Consider the following 27,409-nt stretch of genomic DNA (forward strand, 5'->3'; position numbering starts at 1 on the left):
CCTCTTAATATGAGGGCGCCTTAGTAAACAAAGTGTCCCAGTGGATTCAGGGGAAGTACATATTTCATCAGACAACTATTGTAAGGTGGTGCCTATATCACACTATCTCCACTTTTTTTAATTATATAATTTTGGAGAACACCCCTCCAGTTAAACATATTTGTCACTGAAAGATTTGTGCTTAGGAAACAATAAAATGAACTCCCGTGCGTGCGCTTTACTATGCATGAGTCGGTCTTGCGAGCCACCGGACAATACAAGCCCCCTCCCCACCTGTGCGCTTGTTGTGGCTCCCCGCGGTGACGGGCTGCCCTGATAGGTCCGGAGGGTTCATGGGACTGGCCTGTTGGACTGCAGAGTCCCAGGATATAAAGCTCCAGCTCTCACTATTTCAACAGAGCTTACAAACAACGACGCGATTGGTGCGCTTTAACGCACGAGAGGCGACACCATAAGTTTTTACGCACGGCAAACTGCGGAGGCCTGTTTGGCGCAGGTGACTTTTTGCGCGTTTTATTTTCTGTTCTGTCTGTGACCATGACACTTTCCAGTGAGTGTGATTCGTCACAGCACGCAGGACTTCTTCAAGAGGAGGGTGAGATTGACATAGTTGGAGAGGGCGAACCAGTCCACAACGGGATTTATCAGTACACCACGGATCCCAGTTCCTCAGCAGAATCCAATGCTGAATTTGACTCTTCGGAACAGGACTCCTCTGGGGAAAGCGAGAACAGCTTCTGCGCAGACGCACCACCGTCCAGAAAAGTCCAGAGCAGCACGGTGAAGCCTCCTTATTCATACATTGCCCTCATCACCATGGCCATCCTGCAGAGCCCCCTGAAGAAGCTGACACTGAGCGGCATTTGCGACTTCATCATCAAAAAGTTCCCTTACTACAGAGACAAGTTCCCCGCTTGGCAGAACTCCATCAGACACAACCTCTCTCTCAATGACTGCTTCATCAAGATCCCGAGGGAGCCTGGAAACCCGGGCAAAGGTAACTACTGGTCCCTGGACCCTGCCTCAGAGGACATGTTCGACAACGGCAGCTTTCTGCGCCGCAGGAAGCGCTTCAAGAGAAACCAGCCGGAGTTTGGCAAAGACGGACTTGTCTTTTACTCCACTTTGAACTGTTACAGGCCGTTCGGACAACCATACAGCATCCAGGGGCAGGTGAGCCCTGCACCCGCTGCTCATATGCGGTACATGCCACTACAGGATGGCCTCATGATGCCTGCCTCAACTTACCATCTCCTGCCACAAACTCTGAACAGTCACGGGAAGTGCAAAGACTTGAGAGCGCAGCTGTGCGCAACAGAGCCAACTGAGCCAAAGCCAAGCCCGGGGGCAAAGTGCTCCTTCAGCATTGAAAGCATTATGAGCAGAGCCCCTCCTTTAAGTCATCAGAACCCAAATCCACAGCAAAGCGCCACCAGCGCTCCTGGTTATGGGCACATCGTGTCGGGGCCCACTGCGTATTTGTTACCGACGCTCCTGCAGCCCCCCAGGACCCCTTTCTGCCCCCCTCCCTCAATGACCACCGCTGCTTTATTAAATGAGCATCTTCGGCTCTCTTACCCTCACTGCTGATACCTTATTTATTGGAACTTTACATTGTGTGTTTGATGCCTCATGTGAAGATTTGTTGTGTAGCTCGTTTCTTGAAGAAATGTTTTAATTACATGATATTTATGTGAGTCGACGTTCAAACCATGTCTTAAAAGAAAGTAATGTAAATAAGAGGAGTTGTAATATATTTGTGAAATGTCGTTAAATGGTACAACAATGTTGATGAAAACTTTTTTTTTATTATCTCACCTGAAAATAAAAGTCTGAAACATGATGTGCAGATTGTGGTTTGGGTGAATGGAAAACTATAGAACTGGAGCTCATAACAGCTTCACGAGAGTATTGAACCAATGAATGGATGTGACATTCAAATTTCAATAGTGTTGCACAAATCTACTAATCTAATATACTCAATATCCAAAATAAATGTTGAAACATTAAACAAGTAAGAAATTATCTCGTTCTAACATCCAACTTCCTGTTTTTCTTGCATATCATAATGGGAAGCTGATAAGAAGCAGATTGCATGACTGAATAGTTGTGTTAAAAAACATGATGTGTGTTATTTGAGTAAAACTAATCAAATCTGTTAATGAGAATGCATGGCAAAATTAAAAACATTTAAAAAAAGATGCGCTTGAATTAAGACACACTGTCAATGTGTCGTCACCCCCCCCAAACCCCCCCCCCCCAAAAAAACAAAAACAAAAACAAAATTAAGGTACCCTCCTTTTTATGATAATACATTATAGAACACTGTGTAAAATTGTGCAAGTAAATCGAGAGAGAAAAATATCCTTTTGAGATAACATTTATAACCACAACGTGAATTATCAAGCATATTCTTGACTACAGCAACAAGCCTGGGGATGTCCTTAAATAACAACTCCATTATATTGTTCAAATTTTAGTTTTATAGATGTGTTTCAATAAGTGACTTGTCCGGGGTTAAGAGTTGCAACTACTCCCATTGGTGAACAGAAAATCAAAATAAGCATTGAAATGAAAGTTGCTTTTGAATCGCTCAACTCTTGAAAACTACACTGTACATTAATTGCATGAAAAAGCGTCCACAGTTATGTAAAAAGTTTTTTTTTTTTTATATATATTTCTTGCCAAAATTTGAAACATTTTATGTTTTCTATAAGTGGGGTTATTCTGCACGCTGCAAATCAACAAGAGTTCAGTTCTTTCTTCCAGCCTCAAGGTCGCACTGTTTACAAAATATTGAAGCAGATCCACGACTCCAGACCTGCTGCGATCTCACATTTAAAATTGTCAATTTCGCAGGCAGGATCGTGTCATTCAGTCAAATCATATTTTGAGCATACACACACGAAATTAATTCAACATGATTGACGGTGGGAACTGAAAACATATTTCTCCAAACTGCAAAAAAGTAAAGTTTTCTGCTGTCGTTCCCTCTCTGTGAGCTACTGTAACTCCACAGTACAAATAGCCTTTGGCCTATTTTCACACAGGGACACACACACACACACATAGACTCAGTGTCGTGTTGCAGAATGGTCCAGCACACAATTCCCCTTTGCCATCAGTCAGATGTCTATTTTTGGCCCGAGGCTCAGCTGATCGTGGGCCTTGACTCTCCGTCCCTCCCTGATTTCCCCCTTCTGCAGTCAGTTGTTCAGACTTATTAGGAAAAAGTGGGAGTTGTCCAGCAGCAGAGGGGAGTTTGGTACATGTTGAGCTCGGTCAGTATTGAGGGATGCAGCTCCACGCGTCGTTTCATCCAGTGTTTTCCTTCATTGCGCGCAGTTGTGAGGAGGACTTTTAAAGTCACTGGACGGGCTGAGGTGACTCTTCTTTACTTTGTCACGCCACTGCATCAACTCCACAGTTAATCCGTGGTGTTACACCCCCGGCGGACACTTCCAGACCGATCTCGAGGTTGTTTGAACGGCGTCCTCCCGACGAGGAGGATGGAGACGAGCCCCATCCCGGTGCTGACGGTGCAGACCGCCCCCTTCGAGGACCAGCGGCCCGGAACCAGCGGGCTGCGGAGGAAGACCGCCGTGTTTGAGGGGAAGAAGAACTACCTGCAGAACTACATCCAGAGCCTGTTGTCCTCCATCGACCTGCGGGACCGGCAGGGCTGCACCATGGTGGTGGGCAGCGACGGCCGCTACTTCAGCCGCGCTGCCATCGAGGTGATCGTGCAGATGGCAGCTGCTAACGGGGTAAGAAGGCAGCAGGGGGCGACCCTCCTGTTAATGCAGGCAGAGAGACAGACACCCTCCTGCCTCTGCAGACACCCTGCCATACATGTTTCAGTCCCCCTACAAGAGCCAATAATAATATCCTATCTGCCTATTATAAATGTGACTGGACGAGATGACAAAAAAAAGCACACATGGGTAATATAATTGCATATAACCTATGTGGACAATCACTGAGTTTGTTGAGAAAGATTCTGAAAGTGTCTGTAGTTTATTTGGTGAAGCTGTGGCAGGGTCAATATCAGAGACAAGGTCAGGGGACCATCACAATCTGAATTTGAATTCTCCCTTAAATGCTTGTGATTGGCCAAGTATTTTATTGGTGTTGAATGGCTTCCTTTCAAAAAGTCACATGTCTCCCCATCTTCAAGCTTTGCTTATTGATACAATGTCGACTGGAAAATGACAAATCAGGTGTGCATTGATGATAAAATCAGAATCAAAACAGTCTTTATTGTCATTGTTTAAAAACAATTAAATTGTAAGTACAGTCTGTGCTTGAAACATTGTATACATATATACAAACGTGGAAAAGTTAAAAACAGAATAATAATGTGCACAAAACAGTTAGATATAGGCGATAAAAAAACAGTAATTTAGCATACAACCTTCAGGTATTGCACTTTTCCATTTCACTTGTTCAATCAGATTATGGCCCTGAAGTAAAAGAAAGAGAACGTACACAGCTCCAACAAGAATTCACCAGGTTGGAATATTACAGTCAGAAAGAATTATTATATTGGTACTATAGTTGACACTTGACTCGTCTTCTAAGAAAGACAATTAAATAACATTCTATGTTTTAATATTGCTGGGGCAGCTGTGACTCTGTTGGTAGAGTGGTCGCAGGTTTGATCCTCATCCCCACCAGCCGTCCGCATGTTGAAGTGTCCTTGAGCAAGACACTGACCCCCGAACTGCCCCAACTGATGAAATGAGGTCCTTGCATGGCAGCTGCCTCCATTGGTGTGTGAATTGGTGAATGTGATTCACAGTGTAAAACTCTTTGGGAACTGCTCACATGGTAGAGAAGCTATATAAGTGAAATCCATTTACCATCCATTTACACTTACCATTACAATGATCTAATTCTAACACATAAGAAACTTGTCGTCAATCTAGAAATGTGCCTGAAACCAATTTGTCAACAGCCAACATCAAGGCAGAGAGTGACAGAGCTGAGGAAATTCCCAACACTTTCAAAACGCCTGCTGTGAGATCTCAGTGATTAGTTTGGTCTGGATCCAAAGGAAAATCTGAGGGAAATATAATTTGTTTTTTGAGATCAGTCCGGGTTTTTTTTTTCTGCTGGCCCAGCCAAATGTCTCTTGATGTCAGCCTTATCAGCACTTCCATCCATCCTGCTCTTATTTTCCTGCCTACGTCTTGCTTACACCACCACCACTACCCTGCTCATACCTCTCTCTCTCTCTCTCTCTCTCTCTATCTCTATCTTTCCAGGGCCAATTTGTACAAGTTGGAGATCCCCTACCTAATATGGCACACAACCAAAAAATAGTGGGATCCCTTGCATGTACTGGCCACTGATTAGAAAACACATTGTACTTCTTTGGGTTTTCCCTCTTCTCCAGTTTGAAAAACATGCACCATCCAGGATGTTAGGAGGATACGCTGATGTCAGTAGAATAAATTCCTCACCAGTGAGGACACCTTTTATTTCGATGAGCTGATATGCAGTGGAATTATGGGATACTGGAGGTATTACCACTTTAAATGCAGCGTACAATGTATAAATAGTGAGTGCAGCTTAGTTATTTGGGCATCCTCTTGGGGCAGAGCACTTGCTTTTTAAAGCAGGCAGTCAATTAGTCAGCAGCAGAACATTAGGAAGCCTTAGGCCAGGACAGCTTTCTGTCTTATTTATAACTAACACCAGAGAAAAAAAAGAAAAAAGTCAGTAACTTCCTGCACTGATATTCAGCTGACTTTGCCCCTCTGCAGATTGGTCGCCTGGTAATCGGTCATAATGGCCTCCTGTCCACCCCAGCCGTTTCCTGCATCATCAGGAAGATCAAGGCCATCGGTGGGATTATTCTCACTGCGAGTCACAATCCTGGGGGTCCTGGAGGAGACTTTGGAATCAAATTTAATGTGGCAAATGGAGGTAATGGCCAAAAGAGATTCTTTTTCTCTTTTTCTTTAGCTTCTATTTCAGTTTGAAGACCATCTAGAAAACCTTTATGTTAGTGGAGATTGTATTTTTAAATATACATGAATATCTTTATGTCTATGCCTGTCAGGCCCGTCTCCAGACACAGTGATGGACAGGATCCACCAGGTGAGCAGGACCCTTGAGGAGTACGCCATCTGTCCAGATCTCCGAATTGACCTGTCCAGGCTGGGAAGGCAGGAGTTTGACCTTGAGAACAAGTTCAAACCTTTCAGAGGTACATCTGCCACAAACTGCATCACAATTTTAGCATCTCATTCTGAATCCATCAGGTTTATATAAACATATCTGTCATATTTGGGATCACAGCATCAGTCCATTACTTTTTTCATTATCTCTGTACTGGTATTTTTTCAAGTCCTATTTCCATAATGTATTATTGCATTTAAACCACCATATTGTCATCCAGCATCATTCGTTTCTCTTTTGTGTTTCCAGTGGAGATTGTAGACTCAGTTGATGTGTATCTACAACTTCTGAGAACCATCTTTGACTTCTCCTCCATCAAAAGTCTTCTCACAGGACCAAATCAGCTAAAGATCCACATAGATGCCATGAACGGAGGTAAGCTTCCTTTGACCATGTATAAACACTGTTGTTTATATTGAGGAAATTTGGTTTATATTTCTTCTCGCGTCTTATCCTGTCGTCTCCTTTCTATGCCTGTTACAGTGATGGGCCCCTACGTGCGTCGGATCATGTGCGATGAGTTGGGAGCCCCCGCTAACTCTGCTGTTAGCTGCGTCCCCCTGGAGGACTTTGGTGGCCAGCCTCCGGAGCCAAACCTTGTTTACGCCACATCCCTGGTCGATGCCATGAAGGGGGGAGAGTTTGGCCTTGGAGCTGCATTTGATGCAGATGGGGTAATGCATCTCCTATCAGTCACGCTATATTTACTTTCCTAGGAACTGTGTGTCAGATTAGTGTGAGCAGCTCCTCTCAGATCGCCCAATGTTTCCTCAACTGTTGGAGATTCATTGGAAAAAGAGAAACTCATTTATATAGTTGTTATTAGGGGTCGGCTGTGGCTCGGTTGGGAGAGTGACTTCTCTCTCATTTGGAATATCGCTGGTCCGATTCTCTACCTGTCCACTTGTGTGTCCTTAAGCAAGTCACTGAGCTCCAAATTGTTCCTAATGGATGGACTGAGCGCCTTGCATGACAACGTTATTAACAATGTAAAGTGTTTTGGGGACTGCTCAAGCAGTGGAAAAGCCAGATATTGGTGAAATCCGTTTACCATATGTGATATTCAATGTTGCATTACCGTAAAACCGGAGTCAAAAAAAGTCTTAGAAAATCATTTAAAATAGGTAAAGTGGGAGTAACAATCACTTTAGAAGAAAGCACCGTCGCATGTATCTTTTTTTCTCCAATAGATATTCTTCACTTTTGATCCATCTCAGTTTAGATGTAAAAACACGAAAGAAGAAGAAGGGTTTTTAAACAAGACTGTTTGTATTGCTTTGCTGAAGGTGAGATAATGATCATATCTTTGAAGTCCATATCATTGAAACTGTCCTGAGTTTACCCTTATGATATCAATCTGGAATAAATAAATAAACAAGTCTGTTACTATTTACACTCCACAAAAAAAAAAAAAAATAGTTCAGTACCTGGAGCTCTGTACTTTTTATGATTGGTACTCACAGTTCTCATATGTTGCCTGTGGATTTAAAGTTACAGTATTCCTGCAAATGGAATATGGTGTAAAGTTATCATTTATACCTTGAAAGTCCAAGAACAACCTCATTGGATGCATCTGTACTTGTATCCAACTTGCAATGATATGATCACTGCTGGAAGAAGAAGAAAAATGCAGACTTTGTTGATTCCCCTGGGGAAATGACTCCTCTGCATTTAACTCATTACATTCATAGTTGACTGCACATGCTGGGGTCAGCCTGGGGAGCTGGTGGGGTCAGAGGTTTTCTTCAAAGACCCGTATTTGATTTGATATTTGGAGGTTATTTACATGTTTTTCCACCATTCTATGTGTAATGATGCTAACATTTAGCATGTATAAAAAAAGAGCATGTGGTCAGTAAACCCTGTTTGGAATGATGCCATTGACTGGATGAAAAACCACTGAATATGATATGTAACAATTTAATATATTTAAATAATCATTTCAAAGCAGGCGACTAAATCCAAATTATTTACACTCCGCCCATAGATACCAGAGAGCGACTTATTGACTTGTGTTTGTTTTTGTTTGTGTATTGATAGAACAAAGGAAGTCAGTGGGGGAGAAATACTGATGATCCACCATGTTCCAATGAGCAGCTCACTTTTTCCAGTGTCATCCAACATACGCACGCACGCACGCGCGCACACACACACACACACACACACACACACACACACACACACACACACACACACACACACACACACACACACACACACACACACACACACACACACACACACACACACACACACACACACACACACAAAGAATGAGTTATCATCAGGAGAATTACATCATATCTGCTCCGTGTCCCTCACCAGGATCACTATCTCCACAGTCATTACCACCAGTGGATAGACTCCCGGTGGGTCAATGATTCTATCTTGGGTTACAAACTCTGAACTGTAATGATGTTTGTTGGAAAAACACTCTTCACCATATGGCATGTGTTTGCTGCCAACAATCCAAGAAAAACAAAGCTGCATTTATTCATCAGTGTCCTTCACAAATTATTCTCCCATCCATTCTGAAAGCAGAGCCACACCCTGGACACAACAGTCCATCACACGACAAACACAAAGACATAGACAATCACACACAGACACACATTGGCAATTTAGAGTCACTCACTAAACACAAACTGATTCGGATTGTGGGAAGATACAAGGAGAACCTACAAACTCCACACAGAGGTATCAAACCTACAATTATGGAATATTCTCACATTGAAGCAAGAGTGTTACTGACTACCCCACTATGTGTCCAGACAGTTCCTGTGGACCAATATAGTACATTTGTAGCAGACTATTTTCAGAGTGAGTATTAGTATACATCAGTAATATTAAAGTAAGTATAGCTGCAGGATAGTGTGTGTGCTGGATCAGTTCTAAATAATCCACAGTGGCTATGTTTGTCGCTGTATAAAGGCATAGCTATGACACACTGGGGTGAAAGCAAGCATCATAAACTATGCAAAACTGATGGTGTACTTTTTGACGTTGTGATGTCTTCAGGACCGTTACATGATCCTGGGAGAAAATGGCTTCTTTGTGAACCCGGCGGACTCGTTGGCCATCTTGGCTGCGAACCTTTCCACCATCCCCTACTTCAGACAGCACGGCGTCAAAGGCTTTGCAAGGAGCATGGCCACGAGCGCTGCCCTTGACAGGTACAACCCACACACACACACACACACACACACACACACACACACACACACACACACACACACACACACACACACACACACACACACACACACACACACACACACACACACTGTAGCAGCCTTGTCTCTCGAGAGGGACGACTCCCTCTCTGAATAACACTGTGAGATCATATTCACGCCCATGTCCCACATAAACACACATGTTTACTCACTGCCTATAAATATTGTCTGTTATGTAAGACTGAAGCCAAGGAGAGGATGTGATCGTAGCTTGAAGCCCTCCTCTCCATTAATATTGTTCCAGTAGGAGATATCCCAGCATGGCACCATACTGGAGCATCAACGTAGAGGTTCAAGGAGAAAATGTCATTATTGAGACAGAATAGAAGTATTGTGATTTTCTGTAAGTTTATTCAATAAACTGTGTCTACACGAAACCTCAAATTTCATATTCGTATTGTGACAGAATTTTAACATTAAAGAATCTTTTTCAATTATGTAATTTGTGAGTAGCAAAGAACTCAGTTAAATGAAAATGTTTAATTTGACCTCTGATAGTTTTCTTTTACCTCCTACCTTTGATCCAATAAACCTTTATATAAACCAAAAAAACCCACAAAAGACACCCGGCATGACAAAAGTACTCACACCCTTCATATAAGAAGAACTATGGATACTTGCTAGTCAAATCTTTGAACTCCCTTACTTATGTAAGTCATGTGACAATAAACACACCTCTGCACTCAATAACTATTATTTTTAAAGCTGTTTCTTAAAAGCTTTCATATTATCCATGCCACATATCAGAATTGAACTTCCCATCCCATTTTTGAGTTACAATAAAGAAAAATTTGAATCTCAGAAAACAGGTATAAACGTGGCTGGACTGTATATAATTACTTATGATAATCTTTTAAAACTACTTTCATTTTGAGGAAATTCATTACAGAATTTTATGATAAGCAGTATATGCAAAATTAACAATAGTTCCAAAATGAAAGCCTTTAATGACAAACTGTCATAAATTTGCAAAACACAGGTTTTCTATCCCGATGCCTGCTTTGATTCCTCTTGACTTTCTCTCTCTAAGTTGTTTTTGTTACTTTTCACCACTGAGCACACCGTTATTTCAATTTACTATGGTCATTTAAAACATCTTAGTATGTTATAAACAATAAACAAGTAATATTATCACTTTGATTCCCTGTACAAAATCATTTTCATATTCAGAGATGAAAAATGTGCAAAGAGTTTTGAAAATGTATATGAATGAATGAATGGTGATTATGTGTGTGGGTGTGTGCATGACTACTCACCAGTGCAACAGTTTCCATTCAAAAGTGTAATGGCTTCTCACACACAATTGTAATAATGTCAGTAATGAATTTCCATAATCGGATAGAAAATTCTAGGCCGGTGTGTGTGTGTGTGTGTGTGTGTGTGTGAGAGTGTGTGTGTGTGTGAGTGTGAGTGTGTGTTTGTGTGTGTGTGTGTGTGTGTGTGTGTGTGTGTGTGTGTGTGTGTGTGTGTGTGTGTGTGTGTGTGTGTGTGTGTGTGTGTGTGTGTGTGTGTGTGTGTGTGTAAAAACTGGCATGTATTAAGGAAATGACTTCATTGCCTGTTCTGATCCCTCTTGGTTTTACGGTTATGAACGCTGCTTAGAGATGTGACACAGAGTTATCAGCTGTCTCCATTTATGAGGGGATGGATGCCTACACACACACACACACACACACACGCGCACGCACGCACGCACACGCGCACGCACGCACGCACGCACGCACGCACGCACGCACGCACGCACACACACACACACACACACGCTCACACACACGCTCAGTGATGCCCCGGGCTGCGTCTTATGATGTCGACCCGTAATGATCGCACTGAAAGAGCTTGCTGGAAGGTTGCTGACGATGGGTCATTTTTATCAGACAAACACACTCACACACCCTCACAGACACTCACACACACTCTGTGTGACCTGAGATACAAATGTCACATGCCCCACACACCACCATAACCCGTGAGGCATGGACATCTCCTGCAGCACACACTCTTACTGCTGACAGAGTAGACTCTTCATTAAAAATTGCTAAATATAAATTTTATTCATCTTTGTGTATTTCTTCAGTATTCACCATTTTTGTATTGATATAACATTCATGCAGTTTGAAGTTGAAAGTTATTTTCTAGGCCAAGAATGATATTGCAGACTGGGTTTCTCAGAGAGCTTTGTCAGGAATAAACTTCATTATATAACTTCTTTTTCCAAGTTATGTGTTAATAATAGACCGAACTCCTCTCACAAACACCGACACTGCAGCAGGACAAGTTCACTTTGTTTCACTCTTTGCCGCACTACTGCCACTTAAAGCTCCTAAAACGACACCAATGTCCATGGCTGCATGCCTTTGACAAGCTGCAGGAAACGCTGAAGTAGTGAGTGATGTTGGACTCTGGAGCTCGCCCAAGTGTCGGTCTTTTTTGGAGAGAGAGAGAGAGAGAGAGAGAGCGTGCGCGTGCTTGTGTGCGTGTGTGCGTGCTTGCGTGTGTGTGTGTGTGTTTCGGTTTGCTGACTGTTTAGACTGAGAAACCCTCCCTGCTGTGTGTTTATGCATAGTCGAGCACGCCGTGTTATAAAAGCCTTGATGAATGTTACGGTGCTTCTAATGTGTGTGTGTCTCCACAGGGAATAACAAGAGAGAGAAAGAGATTCAAATTTTGTTCAGATGGATTTAGATGGACAGGAGGTGAGCGCCGCAGGTGGTCTGTTGCGTGAACCGAGGAAGGCGCCTCTATTGTACTTCTGCAAATGCACACGCACAAGTGAAGGCTGATAGGAAAGGAAGGGTCAGTTTTTCCAGGTATAGGACAAGATCCAAAGAGAGATCCAAGGTGAAATGTTGAACTATAACTTCTGTTTTAATGATTTTAATGACTGCTGTGAAAAACCATTATAGTCTCTAGATCTCTGTGAGTTCATTTTCTTGCTTTGAGTCAGGGGATTGAAAGACCCTGAAATGGATCCCAATGGTCGTTAAGTATCTTGCATGGAAGTCGTCACCATTGGTGTATGAATGTGCGTGTAGATGGGTGAATTTGACTACCAGTGTAAATTCCATTGAGGTAAAGTGGTGAAAACACACTTCACAAGTGAAGTCAATCACTGTTTTTTTATAGTGGTGTTGCATAATGAATAGGAGTCAAACAAACAGATCATACCAGATACTTTTTTTTTTTTTTTAGATGTAGGTAGGGTTTCCAGCATCTCTTTGTTTAGTTTCCAGAGCTTCCAAACAGTTTAATTTGTCAGCCTAAAATGAGAAACAGTGTAATTAATACAAATAAACCTCTGTAATGCAGCTTTCATGTTGTTATGTAATATTTTTATTGGAAGGAAGATGTAAAATTTAGCCAGGAGAAATTCTGACGCAGGCAGACTTTCCCCCCGTGTAATATTATTATGAGATATAAGTAGACTTTTGACATTGCTTTGGGAAGTCAAAGAAAAACAGTTTTTTTGACCCGATGCCAGAAAAGTGTTTTTATCCTGGCTCTATAGAACAATGCTGATCAGATCTTTGAGGACTTACATAAAACATATCAACTACCATTTAGGCTTATTTTTACAACTGTTTTCATACTGATCTTTGTAGGGATATAGTCAGTTATTGCTAATAATGTTTTGTTTTGGTCTGTTTATTGTTTAAGCTCCAGTTAGAAAGCCGGCGTTTAAATCCAGACTGAGTTTCCGTCAGATGGGCCGGTGAAATATAAAAACATGCTGATAAATTTTCAATTCACAGCTAAAAATAAACTAAAATCTCATATTTCACTATGATTAAGAGATATCACAAAATCTGCTAAAGCGAGACTGGCTTATTAGTGTGTTCTTTATGAGGCCAAATTCCATCGGTGTGAACATCAGAACAAGCCAAGATAATGAAACGCACACATGCTGTACCTGAGCCTGTTTTGACATTTCTAAAGTTCAGCCTTATGTGGGTAAAACATCCAAATCATTCAAAGCACAGACCTGCTCCAAATCCCTTCAAGTGTTTTAACCCTTCGTTTGAGTTTGGTGTGGAGTTGACCTGTTTCAGCCTGTCAAATTCCAGGAAAATAGGTTGATTCTTATGTTGTTGTAAAACTAGTTAAACGAGTTAAAGAGTTAAACTAAACATTGACAAATTTTCGTTAAGCTATGCATCGCAGAATAGTTGTACCTGCAAGTATTTTGCTGGTATCCCACGGGTTAATCCAACAGGGAGCGTTAAATTGCTGTCAAACACATTTGCAACATTCAGTTTTCACCCATTTTCTTTTTGTAATATGAAATAGATATCCATTATCGGCCGTTAGATCCTAACAGGCGACTGGTCACATACACACGCTGGGTTGCAACAAGAGTAAAATAATATTGCAAATTGAAAATACTTAATTGTTCATTCACTTTAAACAATGCAAAGATGCAAAGTGAGCCAACAAAGGATAAATCAGTATCTCGTGTGACCATCCTCTGAAGTTCAACCCAGATACAGAACTCTAGTTTTAGAAGAATTTAGAAGCAGTAGGGAAGTTGTTCAAAACAACATTCAGTAGCAAACACAGATCTTCTGTGGGTGCCTCACGCTCTTTGGTCTTTTCATATAATCCCAGGGGGCTATACTATTACTTCAATGTCTCCTATTTTATCTTAATACCCTGATTGGTATTATTATACCAAACAGGAGTAAGTCAGGGTCCAGTCAGATGCACTCTTGTTGCAAAAGGAATAGCAGCATTGGTTTCTGACATGCTTAAACCTTTGCACAAGAGTGTGTATTTAAGAGAGTGTATACATTGACCCAGAAAATCGGATCCATGTCACAGATTTTTAACCACACATGTACTTTTAATCACCGTTTAATTAAGAGATTATCTTGTGCAGTGCCAGAAATCCCCTCAGGTATTGGCGGCCGAAAGTTAAAGCCATGACGCCAAAACGATCAAGTTTTTATGAGCTCAGAAAAGTTTTTGCCAGACTCCCTGTTCTCATATTTCACAGCCGTCACTCCCAGTATCACTTCCATGTTGATAGACATTAAAGTCAATTTGAACTCTGCTGGTTGACAGAAACACACAACTGAACAAAAGCATTTGCGGTTGTTTGAATGCTGAGTGCTACCAGGGTTGGGTTCTGTGCTTGTGTTGGAAAGCAACGTGCCATTCAAAACGTCTGAAACTCATCAGACAAGCCAAGTTTTTTTTTTTTTTAGGAATGCCACGCTTTCCGTTCCAGCACTTGCTTCCCCAGAAGGGAATACAGTTGGTTTACTCTTATTTGGTAATTTATCCCCTCCTCATATAAACAGCTGTGCAGGGCATCGTGGGGTTTATTTATGTACATGATGATTATGTGAACGTGTATACCAGCGCTTAAAACCACTGACGCCCACCCACAGTCCACATATAATTCAGTGTGAATTCCCACAGCGTTCAACTTCAGAAGCATCTGAGCTTGACATTACTGCATGTTAGTTTCTGTGGAAGCAAAATCTCTTTCATTCATTTGAAGATAGGGAGTGAGGAAGGTACTGATCACTGAGGAAGTGTGAGTGATTTGTGACCAACGGGCAGTACATGGCCTATTCCAATAAATATACTTCCATTTAACAAGATTTCACATAACTTATTGGTACTTTTTGTTTTTTCAATTTACAAAACTCTCTCCTTAAGATCTTATGCTACCTCTGTGGTTCAGTGGATTTACATATAGAGCCAACGCCAAGCTGATCAATAAGATCGGCTCTGCCGCTGAACAATTCCGATACTATTGTGGAGAGAAGGAAGACTGGATTAAATAGTAAGAGTTCGTGGAGCAACGTTTCCTCTTTGGCTGGAGGATTTGTAACCACCATGTCTATTATGTCTCAATCGCCTCGATCACATCTGTTGTAAATTCAGCCACGGTCAATGTGCACTTCCAATTACATCATAAGAAATTTACACACTGAAATTGATATTTGGGTTAAGGTTTCACTATCTACAGCTTTCATAAGATAGTAACAGATAACAGTTCTATTGCAGCTGCCAGAGTCCCAAAAGAGATAAACAATCTGTCTTCTCATTTAATTTATCGACGCTCATATCTCCAAATGCTGCGTTACGGTTACATTGTGGCAACTTCACGACATCTCGGATCAGGAGGTTTCTTTAGATCTTTCTTGGAGTGTGAAGCAGGATTTCCCGGGAGAATGACAGAGACTCACTGGTGCACAGCAGCAAAACACTGGGGGTCATGGGGATTCCTTTTCTTTGTGAGATGATCATTTAGAACTTTTGAGAAGAGATAATAATAAACACTAATGGTGGAGCCTGCAAGTAGTAATCGTGCGCTTTATTCCCTTGTAAAGCACTGTTAAGTGCCTTGTGTCTGAATGGTACTATATAAATAGACTTGCCTTGCCTTAAGTAAGTTAAAGACAAATCAAAATGATGAAATAATGTTTATAAGACAAACTAGCTAACACAAACCTCTGCAAACATTGTAACATTCTTCACAACATGTAACATGCACTACATGTAACATCGCTCCCCTCCTGCTGCGTGGCTCAGGTTCAAAGCAAACCTGGACTAAAAGGTTAGTTTGCTTTGTTCTTACTGCCTTTGCCTTATTAAGTTATCAGATGAGCTGCTGGCAGATTAAACTTGTCATACGGCATTTGGTGCACTTCATTTCAAAGGTCACAGTATTTCTGTGTGAACTTAACTCTTTAACAGAATTGGGAAAGGAGTTTAGATTTTTGTCTCTTCTCTTCTCTTCTCTTCTCTTCTCTTCTCTTCTCTTCTCTTCTCTTCTCTTCTCTTCTCTTCTCTTCTCTTCTCTTCTCTTCTCTTCTCTTCTCTTCTCTTCTCTTCTCTTCTCTTCGTTTACAGGGTAGCCAAAACTATGAAATTGGCGCTGTATGAGACCCCCACAGGCTGGAGGTACTTTGGGAACCTGATGGATTCTGGGCGTTGTTCCCTCTGCGGGGAGGAGAGCTTTGGGACAGGTACAACACTGGACACACAAACAAGACATTCGGCTCATAAAGAGAGATTTATGATCACTGATTGATATAGATACAAACATACAATGGATACAAGGCACGGGCGGCCTGGGAGATTTACCGAGAGGAGGTCACTGTTTGGAGTCCCTCGACTGGCTCGGAAAATGTGAGTGGGAGTGTGAGGCAGAAATCCCCTCCCCTCAACAGCAACTGTTGCTGAGGTGCCTGCAAACAAGGCCGTCGCTTTAAGGCTGAGCTGGCCAGCTGCTGCTGTCACTGTGAGAGGAGAAAACTGGTGAAAAGATAAAACATTCCCTTAGAACATCCATAGAAACCATTAGTATTATGGATGGCAAAAGAAAATCAGAGATCAGGAGAAAAGACAATATAAGAGCAGTGAAGGAAGCATGGTGGCTGTCATGTTTCTGTAAGTGAATTAGTTCATGTGGACTAAAAATATAGCAACAAAATACATTTCAATGACTCAAGGCTTTGTTTACACCCCACCCATATCACAGTCAGAGTCATGTTTGTCACTTATTTAATGTTACTTAGTAATTTCGCCAAGTTAGAAGTTTTTAGCTCTCATATTGCATTTGTAAAACGTTGATGGGATTACATTAATAGTGGCCAGATCCAACAGTTAAATATGGTGAAAATATCCTTCTTCTCCTCCAGTCTATTCCAGGTCTGTAGCAGTGAGCTCTGCGTCCTGCAGCTCCAGTCAGAGTTGTCTAATAGATGAGAGGGCAGTGACCCTGACTGCATGTGTAAATAATCCCCATTCTTCTGCTATAAAAGGAGACAGGGGCTCCCTGAATCACTGCAACATGCCGATCGGCCTCCAGTAGCAGTGCTTTCTATGAAGGCAAACACAGACACTCACTTACATGGTCAGAAAATATAAACTCTGGAGAAATGATACACATTTGCTTTTGATACTTGCACACAGTTTTTTTCTATCTTATCATGCTTCCGTCATTGTTTTCATTATTTTGGTTTTATCTTCCTTGTTTGACCTTATCATTATGCCTACTAGAGAAAGACATCTTTCAAATAACAAAAGAAAACAATGGCCTCGTTGACAAAAATGTTAAAAAAAAAAAGAAAGAAAGAAAAAAAAGCGACGTAAAACATTGGTAGATGTGAAAAAGAACCTTGTGGTAGAGACGACTGAAGCTTGTGAGAGAGTCCAAATATGAGAGGTATTGACGAGGATGAGAAAAAGGCAAGTCGCGGAGACAGAGAGCAGAGAGACTACAGGAGCTTACTAGTTGTCTATCCATGTAAGGCAAAAAGCTCCGAGGGAGCCCCGCATAGTAAATCACCAGAGCTGTGCACCACTCCTGTGCTGCTTCACACACACACACACACACACACACACACACACACACACACACACACACACACACACACACACACACACACACACACACACACACACACACACACACACACACACACAGACACACACACACACACACACACACACACACACACACACACACACACACACACACACACACACGCACACACACTTCTGACTATTATGTGCGGTAACTATATTGCTTAGATCACAAATTTTTTCGTCAAAGTTTGTTTTCAAACAAACTTTCTGCTGATTTTCCCATCATGTCAATGAGCTCACATTAAAAACAACATAGTTAAATCGTTGTGTAAACCTTGTCCTTATCGCTGTTTATTAAAATCCACACAAATAGGCTATAAAATGACAGAGCAGAGCTGAAATAGGGTGAAATTAATGAGATAAGATCATCTCTATTTGTTTCATCATTAGAGCCCTCAATTCCAGCATTATCAATCAATCAATCAATCAATCAATCAATCAATCAATCAATCAATCAATCAATCAATCAATCAATCAATCAATCAATCAGTTGATCATTATTTATACAGAATTTTTCTGAAAAGAATAATACAAAGCGAAATGCTTCACACAATGACAGCAAAAGCAGCAACGCCCCTCCCAAGCACAACACAAGGACTAAAACAGAAACTCAGGCTGCACAGAGTGAGGAGTCAAACTAACCTGTCAGTGTCCTAACAGTGCAAAAGGCAAAAGAACTGGACAGAAAACTCAAACTATAATTTAAAAATTGATAATATTGAATTGCTTGTACTGTAGTTGTTGTATAACAGGCTTGTCAATGCATCTTATCATGATTCCCAGCAGCTCAGTCCATTCCCAACTTTATATCTCGACACTAAAACATGAGCGACACATTCTGAGCTTCAACATGAAACTTTGTCATGCAGCTGTCTTTGAGAACAGACTGATGGCTCCCCAGTGAGAGTTAGAATGTTGCATACGGTTTATACACTGCATAGTGAAGAAGGTCTTTGGATTTATTATTGAAATGGCAAATTATTCAATGCAAATTTTTTTTCAGCTTCACAAAATGCTGCATGCTCATTTAGTCCTTTTACTGAAGATCAACACAACTCCAATATATTACAACAAACATGGTCAATTCTCACTTTATGTGATAATTTAAAGGATCATCTTATCAAATAGAAGTGCAACTTGAAAACAACTGGTGTTGTTTGGCAGCACTATAGTATTGATTCTACCGAGAAAACAAGTCTATTCAATATAGGACAGGCAATTTCTGCTGGAAGTAAGTCTAACAAAAGTCTGGTCATTATATATTGGAGTTTAATTTCTGATGAACAAATTCATTGCATGAGAGACATGACACTTTGGAGTTTTAGTGAAGTTCGTTCTGGTGTCTCTTCTAGGTTCAGATCACATTCGTGAGAAAGACGGTTTGTGGTCGGTGTTGATGTGGCTGTCCATCATGGCGGCCAGGAAACAAGGTGTGGAGCAGATTGTCCGAGAACACTGGGCCAAGTTTGGACGCAACTACTACTGCAGGTATAAAGTGAAGCAGTGCCTTTAAAGTACATTCAGAAAACGTGTGTCTATCCTGGTCATAATGCTTTTCTTCTGACTCTTTCCTTAATGTAATCCTGATGATGCTGCTGGCCTATAGTGGGCCAAATAAAGGAACAGACATATTGTGTTGAATGATTTAAATATGATGATGGCTTACCTTGCAAATACACACATTTCTTGCACAGGTGATCAGAATAAACTTAGCCTTACTGTGATCACTTTGCTCTGATTGGCTGAAGTTCTAGTTGGTGATAGATTCTCTATACGATCATTAACTCAATGAGGCGAGTAGCTCTTGAACGGGCCTGCCATTTTTCTTGTTTTTTCTAAGGATGGTTTCTCGGTATTAAAATTAAAATCAAGAATATCTTGAAGGTCTTCACCTTCATCCATTACTCATCTGATCCCTCTGACTGGTTGTCACTTGTTCTTATTTTATCCTCTCCCTTGTGTAAGGCAGAGATAGTTACTGTGGCCAATGTTCCCACTGATAGTTGGTGCAGCTTTGCATATTCCCACAGAGAGCTGTGCTAAAATGATGCACATTTCCCACAGAACATATCTGGAGGACAAGCCAATGACCAGACCCCTCAGCAGTTAGTCACACAAAAACATCTATCACCCTTTAAGGAAACATAAATCAGTTAAATGAGAAAGCTGCTCTCTTTTGCCATTTTAGGACTCGTTTGATGCCATGTTGCAGCAATAAGTTGGCTATATTGCTCCAAATTATACTGGATTAAAAAAAAAAAAAAACACCCACCTGTGATGATCAAGATTTGATTCCAGATCCATTCAGAGGACATTTGACTTTGGAGTGTCAATTAAAAAAACAATGGTAAAACCCCCCCCCAAAAAACCAGGAAGACTGTGTACATGTATCCATCTGTATTGCAGAGTTAGATCATTGTGAGAGCCACAAAAAGGCCTTTCGCACTGTATTTTACATTTTCAAACTTTTGACCACAATATCTCCCACAAGAACCTAAAATACTTATGTCTTTATAACCATTATCTATAAAATCAAACTCATCAAATCAACATTCACAGAAATATGAGGTCAGCCATAGTTTCATGACCTGTGTGAGTGTGTTCATGCTGGGTTTTTTTTTTTTTTTTTTTTTTTGGTTTTTGTTTTGTCTGTTGGTGATTTATCAGGTTTGACTATGAAGGCCTGGACCCACGTGCAGCCTTTTATCTGATGAGGGATCTGGAGGGAGTGATCTCAGACAAAGCCTTCACCAGCCAGAAGTTTGCTGTTGGAGACCATGTGTACAGTGTCGAGAGGGCAGACAACTTCGAGTACATCGACCCCGTGGATGGCACGGTGGTTCGAAACCAGGTCAGTCTGGGAAAGAAACTGATAGACACTGGATATTACCACACATAGTTTGAGTATGAATGCACCCCCCCCCCCCCCCCCCCCCCCCCCAATCTTGGAACTCAAATCAACTTCAGCATAAAGGAGGGATGTTTTCCTTTGTGAGTACTCCACTGTGTTACCACGGAAACAAGCGGGTCCACAGCCACTTACTCACTCGCCCCCAAAATACTGTCAAATCCTCAGCATCCCAGTTGCCCCAGTGAGTGTTATTACTGCACACATTCCTCCCAGGACCGAATTATATCAGCTGTCGTCTCACTTGCAGTCTCCCCGCTACAAGTGTATTGGATGGGGGGGGATGTTGGCCCACGGTTTCAAACACATTCACACACAAGCACACAAGGCAAAGCTTTGGAGGGATTTACTCAGAGGCATGGCAGCCTTTTGTAGTTGGCTACTGAATAATTTCTGCATTGCCAGATAAATAGACTCCTCTGTGTTTCTGGATATTTCCATAGACTGGGTGTGATAAATAACAAAAATCATAAAGATATCAGTACGAAATAGCGTTCTTTTTATTGATGCGCAAATCACACAGAACGTTGAATAAGCATGTAAATTTAGCTTCAGCTCAGGCCAGTTGTGTCTCTTCAGCTTACTTTTGCATTACAAGTGTCTTGTTGCCAACTCTCGTGCTCCCACTGTAACACTCCAGCTGTCAGGCACCAACATCGTCCTCTCACACCCTGTGAGAGGAAAAACAAGAACACATCTAAAATTTATTTATTTTGGGAGTGTTTTGGTAAATGTGAAAAAATAAACCAAAATGAATACATTTTTTCCCGTAATTTCAATCGAATTGTGAAATGTCCACATATTTTTATTTAAACTACATACACACAATTATTAAATGCTTTAAAAAAAAACTTTTAACTTGTAAGTCATGAAAATCAGAATACAGTATCGTCAAAATACTGACAAAAATACATTAGGCGAGATGTATTTGGTTCTTTTTAATGGTTCAAAAACTTCAAAAATGCCTGCAATTGTTAATTTTATGTGTTAGTTGTGTAGAAATAACTTTTTTTTAAGTCCAAAAATTGTCATTTGAAATGATAGCTTTTAATCTGTCGGTTCCTCTTTTCATACGACCGCTCCAACTTTGTTCCAGAAGTAGTTAACTGAGGTTCATATATGGACAAACTGTTCCAAAATCACACAGCTTATTGAGATGAGTTGATAAACACATTGCTGGATATTTTGACTTTAATTCACAGATAAAAACAGACACACACAACATCTCCTGCTGGTATGTGTTCCTCTCAGGGCGCCTGAGCTCTGTTTTTAACAGGCAGTAGTCAGCCTCCTGATAACTGCCGCTCTATTGTTAGAGATGAGCTGACACACTCTCAGACAGACAGACAGAGAGCCGTGCTGGCGGACATCTTTCATTATCGCCGCCTCTCCTCACCCGGACTCTGACATGTCATCCCCCATAGTCAGATTAGTCGGAAAGCGAGTAAGCGTTCCGGTGTAGTACCATGGCGTCTAAACGAAGAAAGTGAGTCACAGTTTAAAGAGGCTCCCTGCTATCAGACTGAAGCAGAGGACTATTGTTGTAGTGAGGCAGTGGACTCACTTGACTTTCTTTCTGTACTCGACTACAAAATTGTTGCGTGCAATGACTAAAGAAAAACACTCATCACTTGTGAACTATTAAGACATGTTGTTCATTTTTCAGGCCTGAGTTAGGAATGTTTTGACAACAGAGCTTTGACCAGCTACAGCAGTGTGTCAAGGTGATAATATGATAGTGTACCAATTACTGGGAGCATGTGTAAAATAAAACAGTGGTGACATTTTATTACTCGTTTTTCCTCAAAACACACTGCTGTCTCTACTCCCAAAGCTTGTGTTTTACTCTGATGGGAGAAGGAAAGACACTGTGGAATTTAGGACAGATAAGAGTCATCACACATCCATTAGTCAAAGACTCTTATCAACTTTATGTCAGCCAGCAGGACTTGATGTTGGTTACCCGGTGCAGGGAAATCCTGTTTTCGAAGAAAATGTTGGGGGTTCGTTCAAAGAGTTAAAACTGGAGGCCCCACAGGTCTTCAGAGATATGAGCATTTACTCTGGTTTGGAGTCATAGTGTTCTCTGTATTTGCAGGATGCTGCATGAGCAAAAACAGCAGCTATGAGAAAATTAATACAATGCTCAAGGGTACAAATTGATTTATTTGTATATTTTGTCAAACTTATAAGAAAGAAATTGAAGAAAAACAGTATATATATGACTTGATGAGACACTTCATTGGTACATTATGAAGGGTACGTTCAGAAGAACTCAAAACATATAATGACAGCGACATCTAGTGGTTACTTACTATTACTGCAGTGTAAAGAAATAGACTTTTATTGACGTTGGCCTGCACTAATGTATGTGGTACTAATGTTGATTATGTAATCAACAAATTGTCAAAATTAAAAGTATTAAACCGACCTAATGTTAAGTACATTTTCATCAAAAATAAGTTTTCCTATACTGCATGAACTGAATACTTGCATTTTTGCAGATAGTTAACCTTGTGGTACGTGTTTGTAATAATTTCAAGATTTAAGATATGAGCTGAATCATCACATATCTGAAGAAGTGTAAAGCCTTCACACATATTTTTTTGGTGTTTGTAGGGTTTAAGAATCGTCTTCAGTGACGCTTCCCGGCTTGTGTTTCGGATGAGCGGCAGTGGTGGAGGGATGGGCGCCACCATTCGCATTTATGCCGAGAGCTTTGAGAGAGACCCCGAGAGACACAGCAGGGAGACGCAGGTACAAAGAAATCCTTTATCTGTGCACATGTTGTGTTTCTGTGTATTGGCGTTTGTTTACAACTCAGCAGCAAAATCTGCAGGCCCCTCTTGAAACAGTTCCATTTTGTTCTTTAATGTGACAAACTGTATGTTTGGTATTATGAATATTTTACATTTGTCAATAGTTTTTCAATCCTGTGCTATCATAAAGAAACAGTTAGGATTTTTGATATAAATGATACATGAAATTGAACAATCCAAAGGTTTGAGCTATCAAAATTATGAAATTGTTATTGGTGAAATGTCGTGGTTTCTATTATATTATAGCATACTGACAGTGTAACTAATACAGCACATCCCTTGATCATGAAACCTTTTTGCGCCATTTTTCACAACCTTTGAAACCAACTGATCTTTAGTCCCAGGTGAGGTGAAGAACACTGTGTCCTTGTGGAAATATGGATGTGGCACGAGTAATGCACTTATACTCTGCTTTATCTAATTCGGGGTTGCAAAGGGATGAAGGCAAGGTACATCCTGGACAGGTCACCAGTCCATCACAAAGCAAACAGAGAGAGACAGACAACCACATGTAGAAACAATCAATATAGAATCACCAATTAACCTTAAATGCATGTATTTGTACTGAGGAAGCACACAAAGTCCCAAAGACTGGACTTGAGCCATGGTTTTTCATAGGAGTTGTTAAACCTCATTCAAGTTCTATGAACCAACGATGCAAATTTATCAAGCTGCATATGTTAGATCAGACTAACAGATGTCTTCAGCATGCAGAATCTTATGAATATTAATGTGAACAAAAGTTTAAGTTTGAATATCAGCGTCATTAATGCATGTGGGTCACTGTTATTTGCAGATACAAGAATCTCATGAAGCTGCACTTTTTTTTTTTATTAGCTATTCATTATCTATGCTTTTTATTCAGCATGAATATTTTCACAAATTCAAAGACTAAATCTGAGCGAAGAATAATTTCCCTGCGAGCAGATTTGAGGTCACCTCAGGTTGGCCTGTCGATGAGTAATACGAGAGCATATCTCCTTTGTTGTGGCTGCGATATTTGGGTCATTTTACAGTCCTTGATTCCTGTTGTGTAACATACACGAGAACGTTTGGATAATTCATTGTAAAGTCATAAATTGAGCTTTTATTCATCCTGTCGATTAACCTGTGAATTTAAAAGCTGGATTAAATCTACTTTGAGTGTTTTGAAACAAACAATTCTGATTTGAACCTAAATTAAAACTTTGTTTTACTTAATCTACAACCCTGTGCAATGCAGGTTTGAAAACCATGCCTACAGAACACTGCTGAGTCATGCCCACATATAACTCTTTATCAAAGTTAGTGACATGCGCAATACCAGACAAGCAAAATAAATGTATTGAGAAGATTGATGTCCAGTTTGTGTTTTCCCATCCTGTACATTTTGTAGGAATGTTGTCACGTCAAGATATTGTGTTGTTTCTAATCTGGTTTAATTACTCTGAGATCAGCAGTTCCTCACTTCTTCTTGTAAAATGTCAGCACTCCTGCACACTTCCTGTGGATTATATATGCTCGATCAACAAGGTTAAAGTCTCTCTAAAATGCATGTTTGACGTGGTTTGTAAAACTCTTGGGTAACAAAGGTTCAACAAGGTTATCTAATCTGTTCATCTTCAGCTTTTCCAGACCCCAATGTCATATCATGTATATGATTTGCTGCCATGTACAGCAAAACTAAGACCAATTCAAAGAAAAGCTCATAAGCCACTGTCATTTAGCTGCTGTCTCTTTACAGGAAAGCAACATAACGCAATATTTTGAACATAGACTGGGAGTGTGTTATCTTTGCCTAAAAAAAAGAAACCAACTAACTTCAATGCACTCAGCCCAGCTGATTGCAAGCTGTTGGTTTTTATCCATTGCACAGATCAATGACTTTCACAGTGTGGAGCAAACCTTGTTTGGATGACAGAGGGATGTCTTTTCCCCAGCATGAATTCTTCCATTTAGTAACTGAGAATAAATCATAGTAATGAAGAAAAACACAAAAAGTTAACCTATTCATCATTTTATTAAAAGTTACACATTTTATAAGAAGAATTTATGAGTAATTTTTTTCAAATTTAGAATAGAATCCTCTTTTGAAAACAACGGTCATAGATGGACCAAGTCAATTGTTTCACTTGTCTGGTTTGTTATTTGAATGACTAAAAAAGAAGGTCAGTTGTTTGAATTTATCAATGATTTTATACATATAACCAAATAATACCCGTTTTTATTATCCAACTAACGGTGGCAGGTTGCAAAAACTGTGGGCTTTTTTAAACACTTCCACTGAAGCCGTATTAAACTGAACTTTAAAGTGCATTGTGATAAAGCTGTTTTTAAAAACCTTTTTTAAAGCACACAGGAATCACAGACAACCCAGAGATTTCATGGGATCCCAGTTCATCACCTTTGTTTAAATTGTTCATGAGTTGTTTGGTCTTTCTGCAGGTGGTGCTCGGTCCCCTTATCGCCATTGCCTTGAAGATTTCTAACATTCATGAGCGGACCGGCCGCCGCGGACCCAATGTCATCACATGAGCGAGCAGGAAAACGCTGGCGGACGTGCACGCCCCAACATGCATCTACCTGCTCACACGGAGGAAAATGACCTTCAAAATGTCCTTTACTTTACGTTACTTAAATCTCACTTTTAAAGAACTGTCTCTGAAGCTTTGGCCTCATTGTTGTAACTTTCTACACAATGAGATGCTTACTGCTGAAGTCAATTGTATTTTAACAACGAAAGTTATGTTTCTATCTATATCGTCCATCACTGAAAATGAAATTAGTCAATCTCGTGTCTAAACCAGGGAGGCTATTTAATTATTGCTCTGGACAAACCATGAAAGCTTTGTGAACACAGAAAACTCAGACTTCTTGTTTCTGTCTTGTTTTGAATGAAAAATCCAAAGAGCAAAGTTCTTTTTTATTTTTAATCGCCATGCTGTTTTTATGTAACAGAGCATTGTCCACTTTTTATGTTGCATTTACTGTCCTCTCGTGTCGATCACAATCATGTTTAATCCTTTAGTCATAGTCTGAACATTGTGATGACAAAGTGAAATCACCTGTACTAAAGCATGTTCTGTCCTGTAAATGAATGGAGAATAGCCAAACTCAGTTTCAGTGCTTAAGGACAGGATCTATGCGAAAAGGGCTTCAAGTAATGCAAGGTATGACGACGAAGAATCGCATATTCTCAAATACTTTTACAAATTGGTAAATTTTTTTCTTTTAATTTGTTAGTTGGGAATGCTGTATACCCATATTTGAATAGGCTATTACTTTTTTTTTTTTTTTTTAAATCCCAATAAACATTTTTTTGTGTGTAGTGCGTGCTGTTTTTAATTGAATCGGACAGGTCTAATGGGAACAAATAAAGATACATCAGAGTGAGCTAGGTTGCCCTCAGGCAGTTTTGGATTTTAATTAAACAGATTCTTCATAATTAAGAGCACCATGCCATGCTGATACCGTATATCACGCGGTGATTGAACATCCTTGAGGGAAAGGGAGGCTTTTGTTTGCCTGGTGCAGCACCTGCTTTAGACGAAGAGTATGAAATGCGTGGAAGCTGTTGTGTTGAGATAAGGAATGAAGAGAGTTGATCTTTACACGGCCTGAATGAGACACAGAGAGCAAGAACTCATAAACACGCTGATTGCCGTCATTACGAGTTGAGGATATGCCAGTGGATATCCGCGAGGATGCGTTCGCTCAGTCAGCCAGGCACTACCTGTCAGCTGTTACAGGTTATTGCCCCATCCAACTGTTTTATAATGTCAGGGGTTATTTCAGAGTTTGGATGCGGATCAATGGCAGTTCATCACCTCTGAATATGCTGCTCAGAAGAAGCTTTCGGTTTTGGCTTTATTTTTTTTTGGTTACAGAGACTAGTGACTAAT

At 40.6% G+C, this 27,409-nt stretch overlaps 2 protein-coding genes across 2 annotated transcripts; both read left to right on the forward strand.

Annotated features, from left to right (window-relative positions):
- Positions 1–537: 537 nt before the first annotated feature.
- foxd5 (forkhead box D5) lies at positions 538–1,590 on the forward strand (the record flags this gene model as incomplete). Its single annotated transcript, XM_080499243.1, has 1 exon — positions 538–1,590. The coding sequence occupies one exon, from the start codon at positions 538–540 to the stop codon at positions 1,588–1,590; it is 1,053 nt and encodes a 350-aa protein (XP_080355369.1).
- Positions 1,591–3,266: 1,676 nt separating this feature from the next.
- Positions 3,267–26,829, forward strand: pgm5 (phosphoglucomutase 5). Its single transcript, XM_080499792.1, has 11 exons — positions 3,267–3,767; positions 5,769–5,931; positions 6,068–6,214; positions 6,436–6,561; positions 6,670–6,860; positions 9,205–9,359; positions 16,281–16,396; positions 19,154–19,289; positions 20,469–20,652; positions 23,329–23,466; positions 25,953–26,829. Exons 1-11 carry the CDS (start codon positions 3,510–3,512, stop codon positions 26,040–26,042), a joined length of 1,704 nt encoding a protein of 567 aa, XP_080355918.1. The 5' UTR covers positions 3,267–3,509; the 3' UTR covers positions 26,043–26,829.
- The last annotated feature ends 580 nt before the right edge of the window (positions 26,830–27,409 follow it).

This window comes from Blennius ocellaris (genome assembly GCF_963422515.1).
Source record: "Blennius ocellaris genome assembly, chromosome: 7".
In the NCBI taxonomy this organism is placed as follows: domain Eukaryota; kingdom Metazoa; phylum Chordata; class Actinopteri; order Blenniiformes; family Blenniidae; genus Blennius; species Blennius ocellaris.

Excerpts from the sequence above, each read along its gene's own strand:
- pgm5 (XM_080499792.1), top strand. The coding sequence starts at position 3,510 with ATGGAGACGAGCCCCATCCCGGTGCTGACGGTGCAGACCGCCCCCTTC. Across the intron at positions 9,360-16,280 it reads ACGAGCGCTGCCCTTGACAG|GGTAGCCAAAACTATGAAAT; the intron begins GTACAACCCACA and ends CTTCGTTTACAG. Across the intron at positions 20,653-23,328 it reads GCACGGTGGTTCGAAACCAG|GGTTTAAGAATCGTCTTCAG; the intron begins GTCAGTCTGGGA and ends TGGTGTTTGTAG.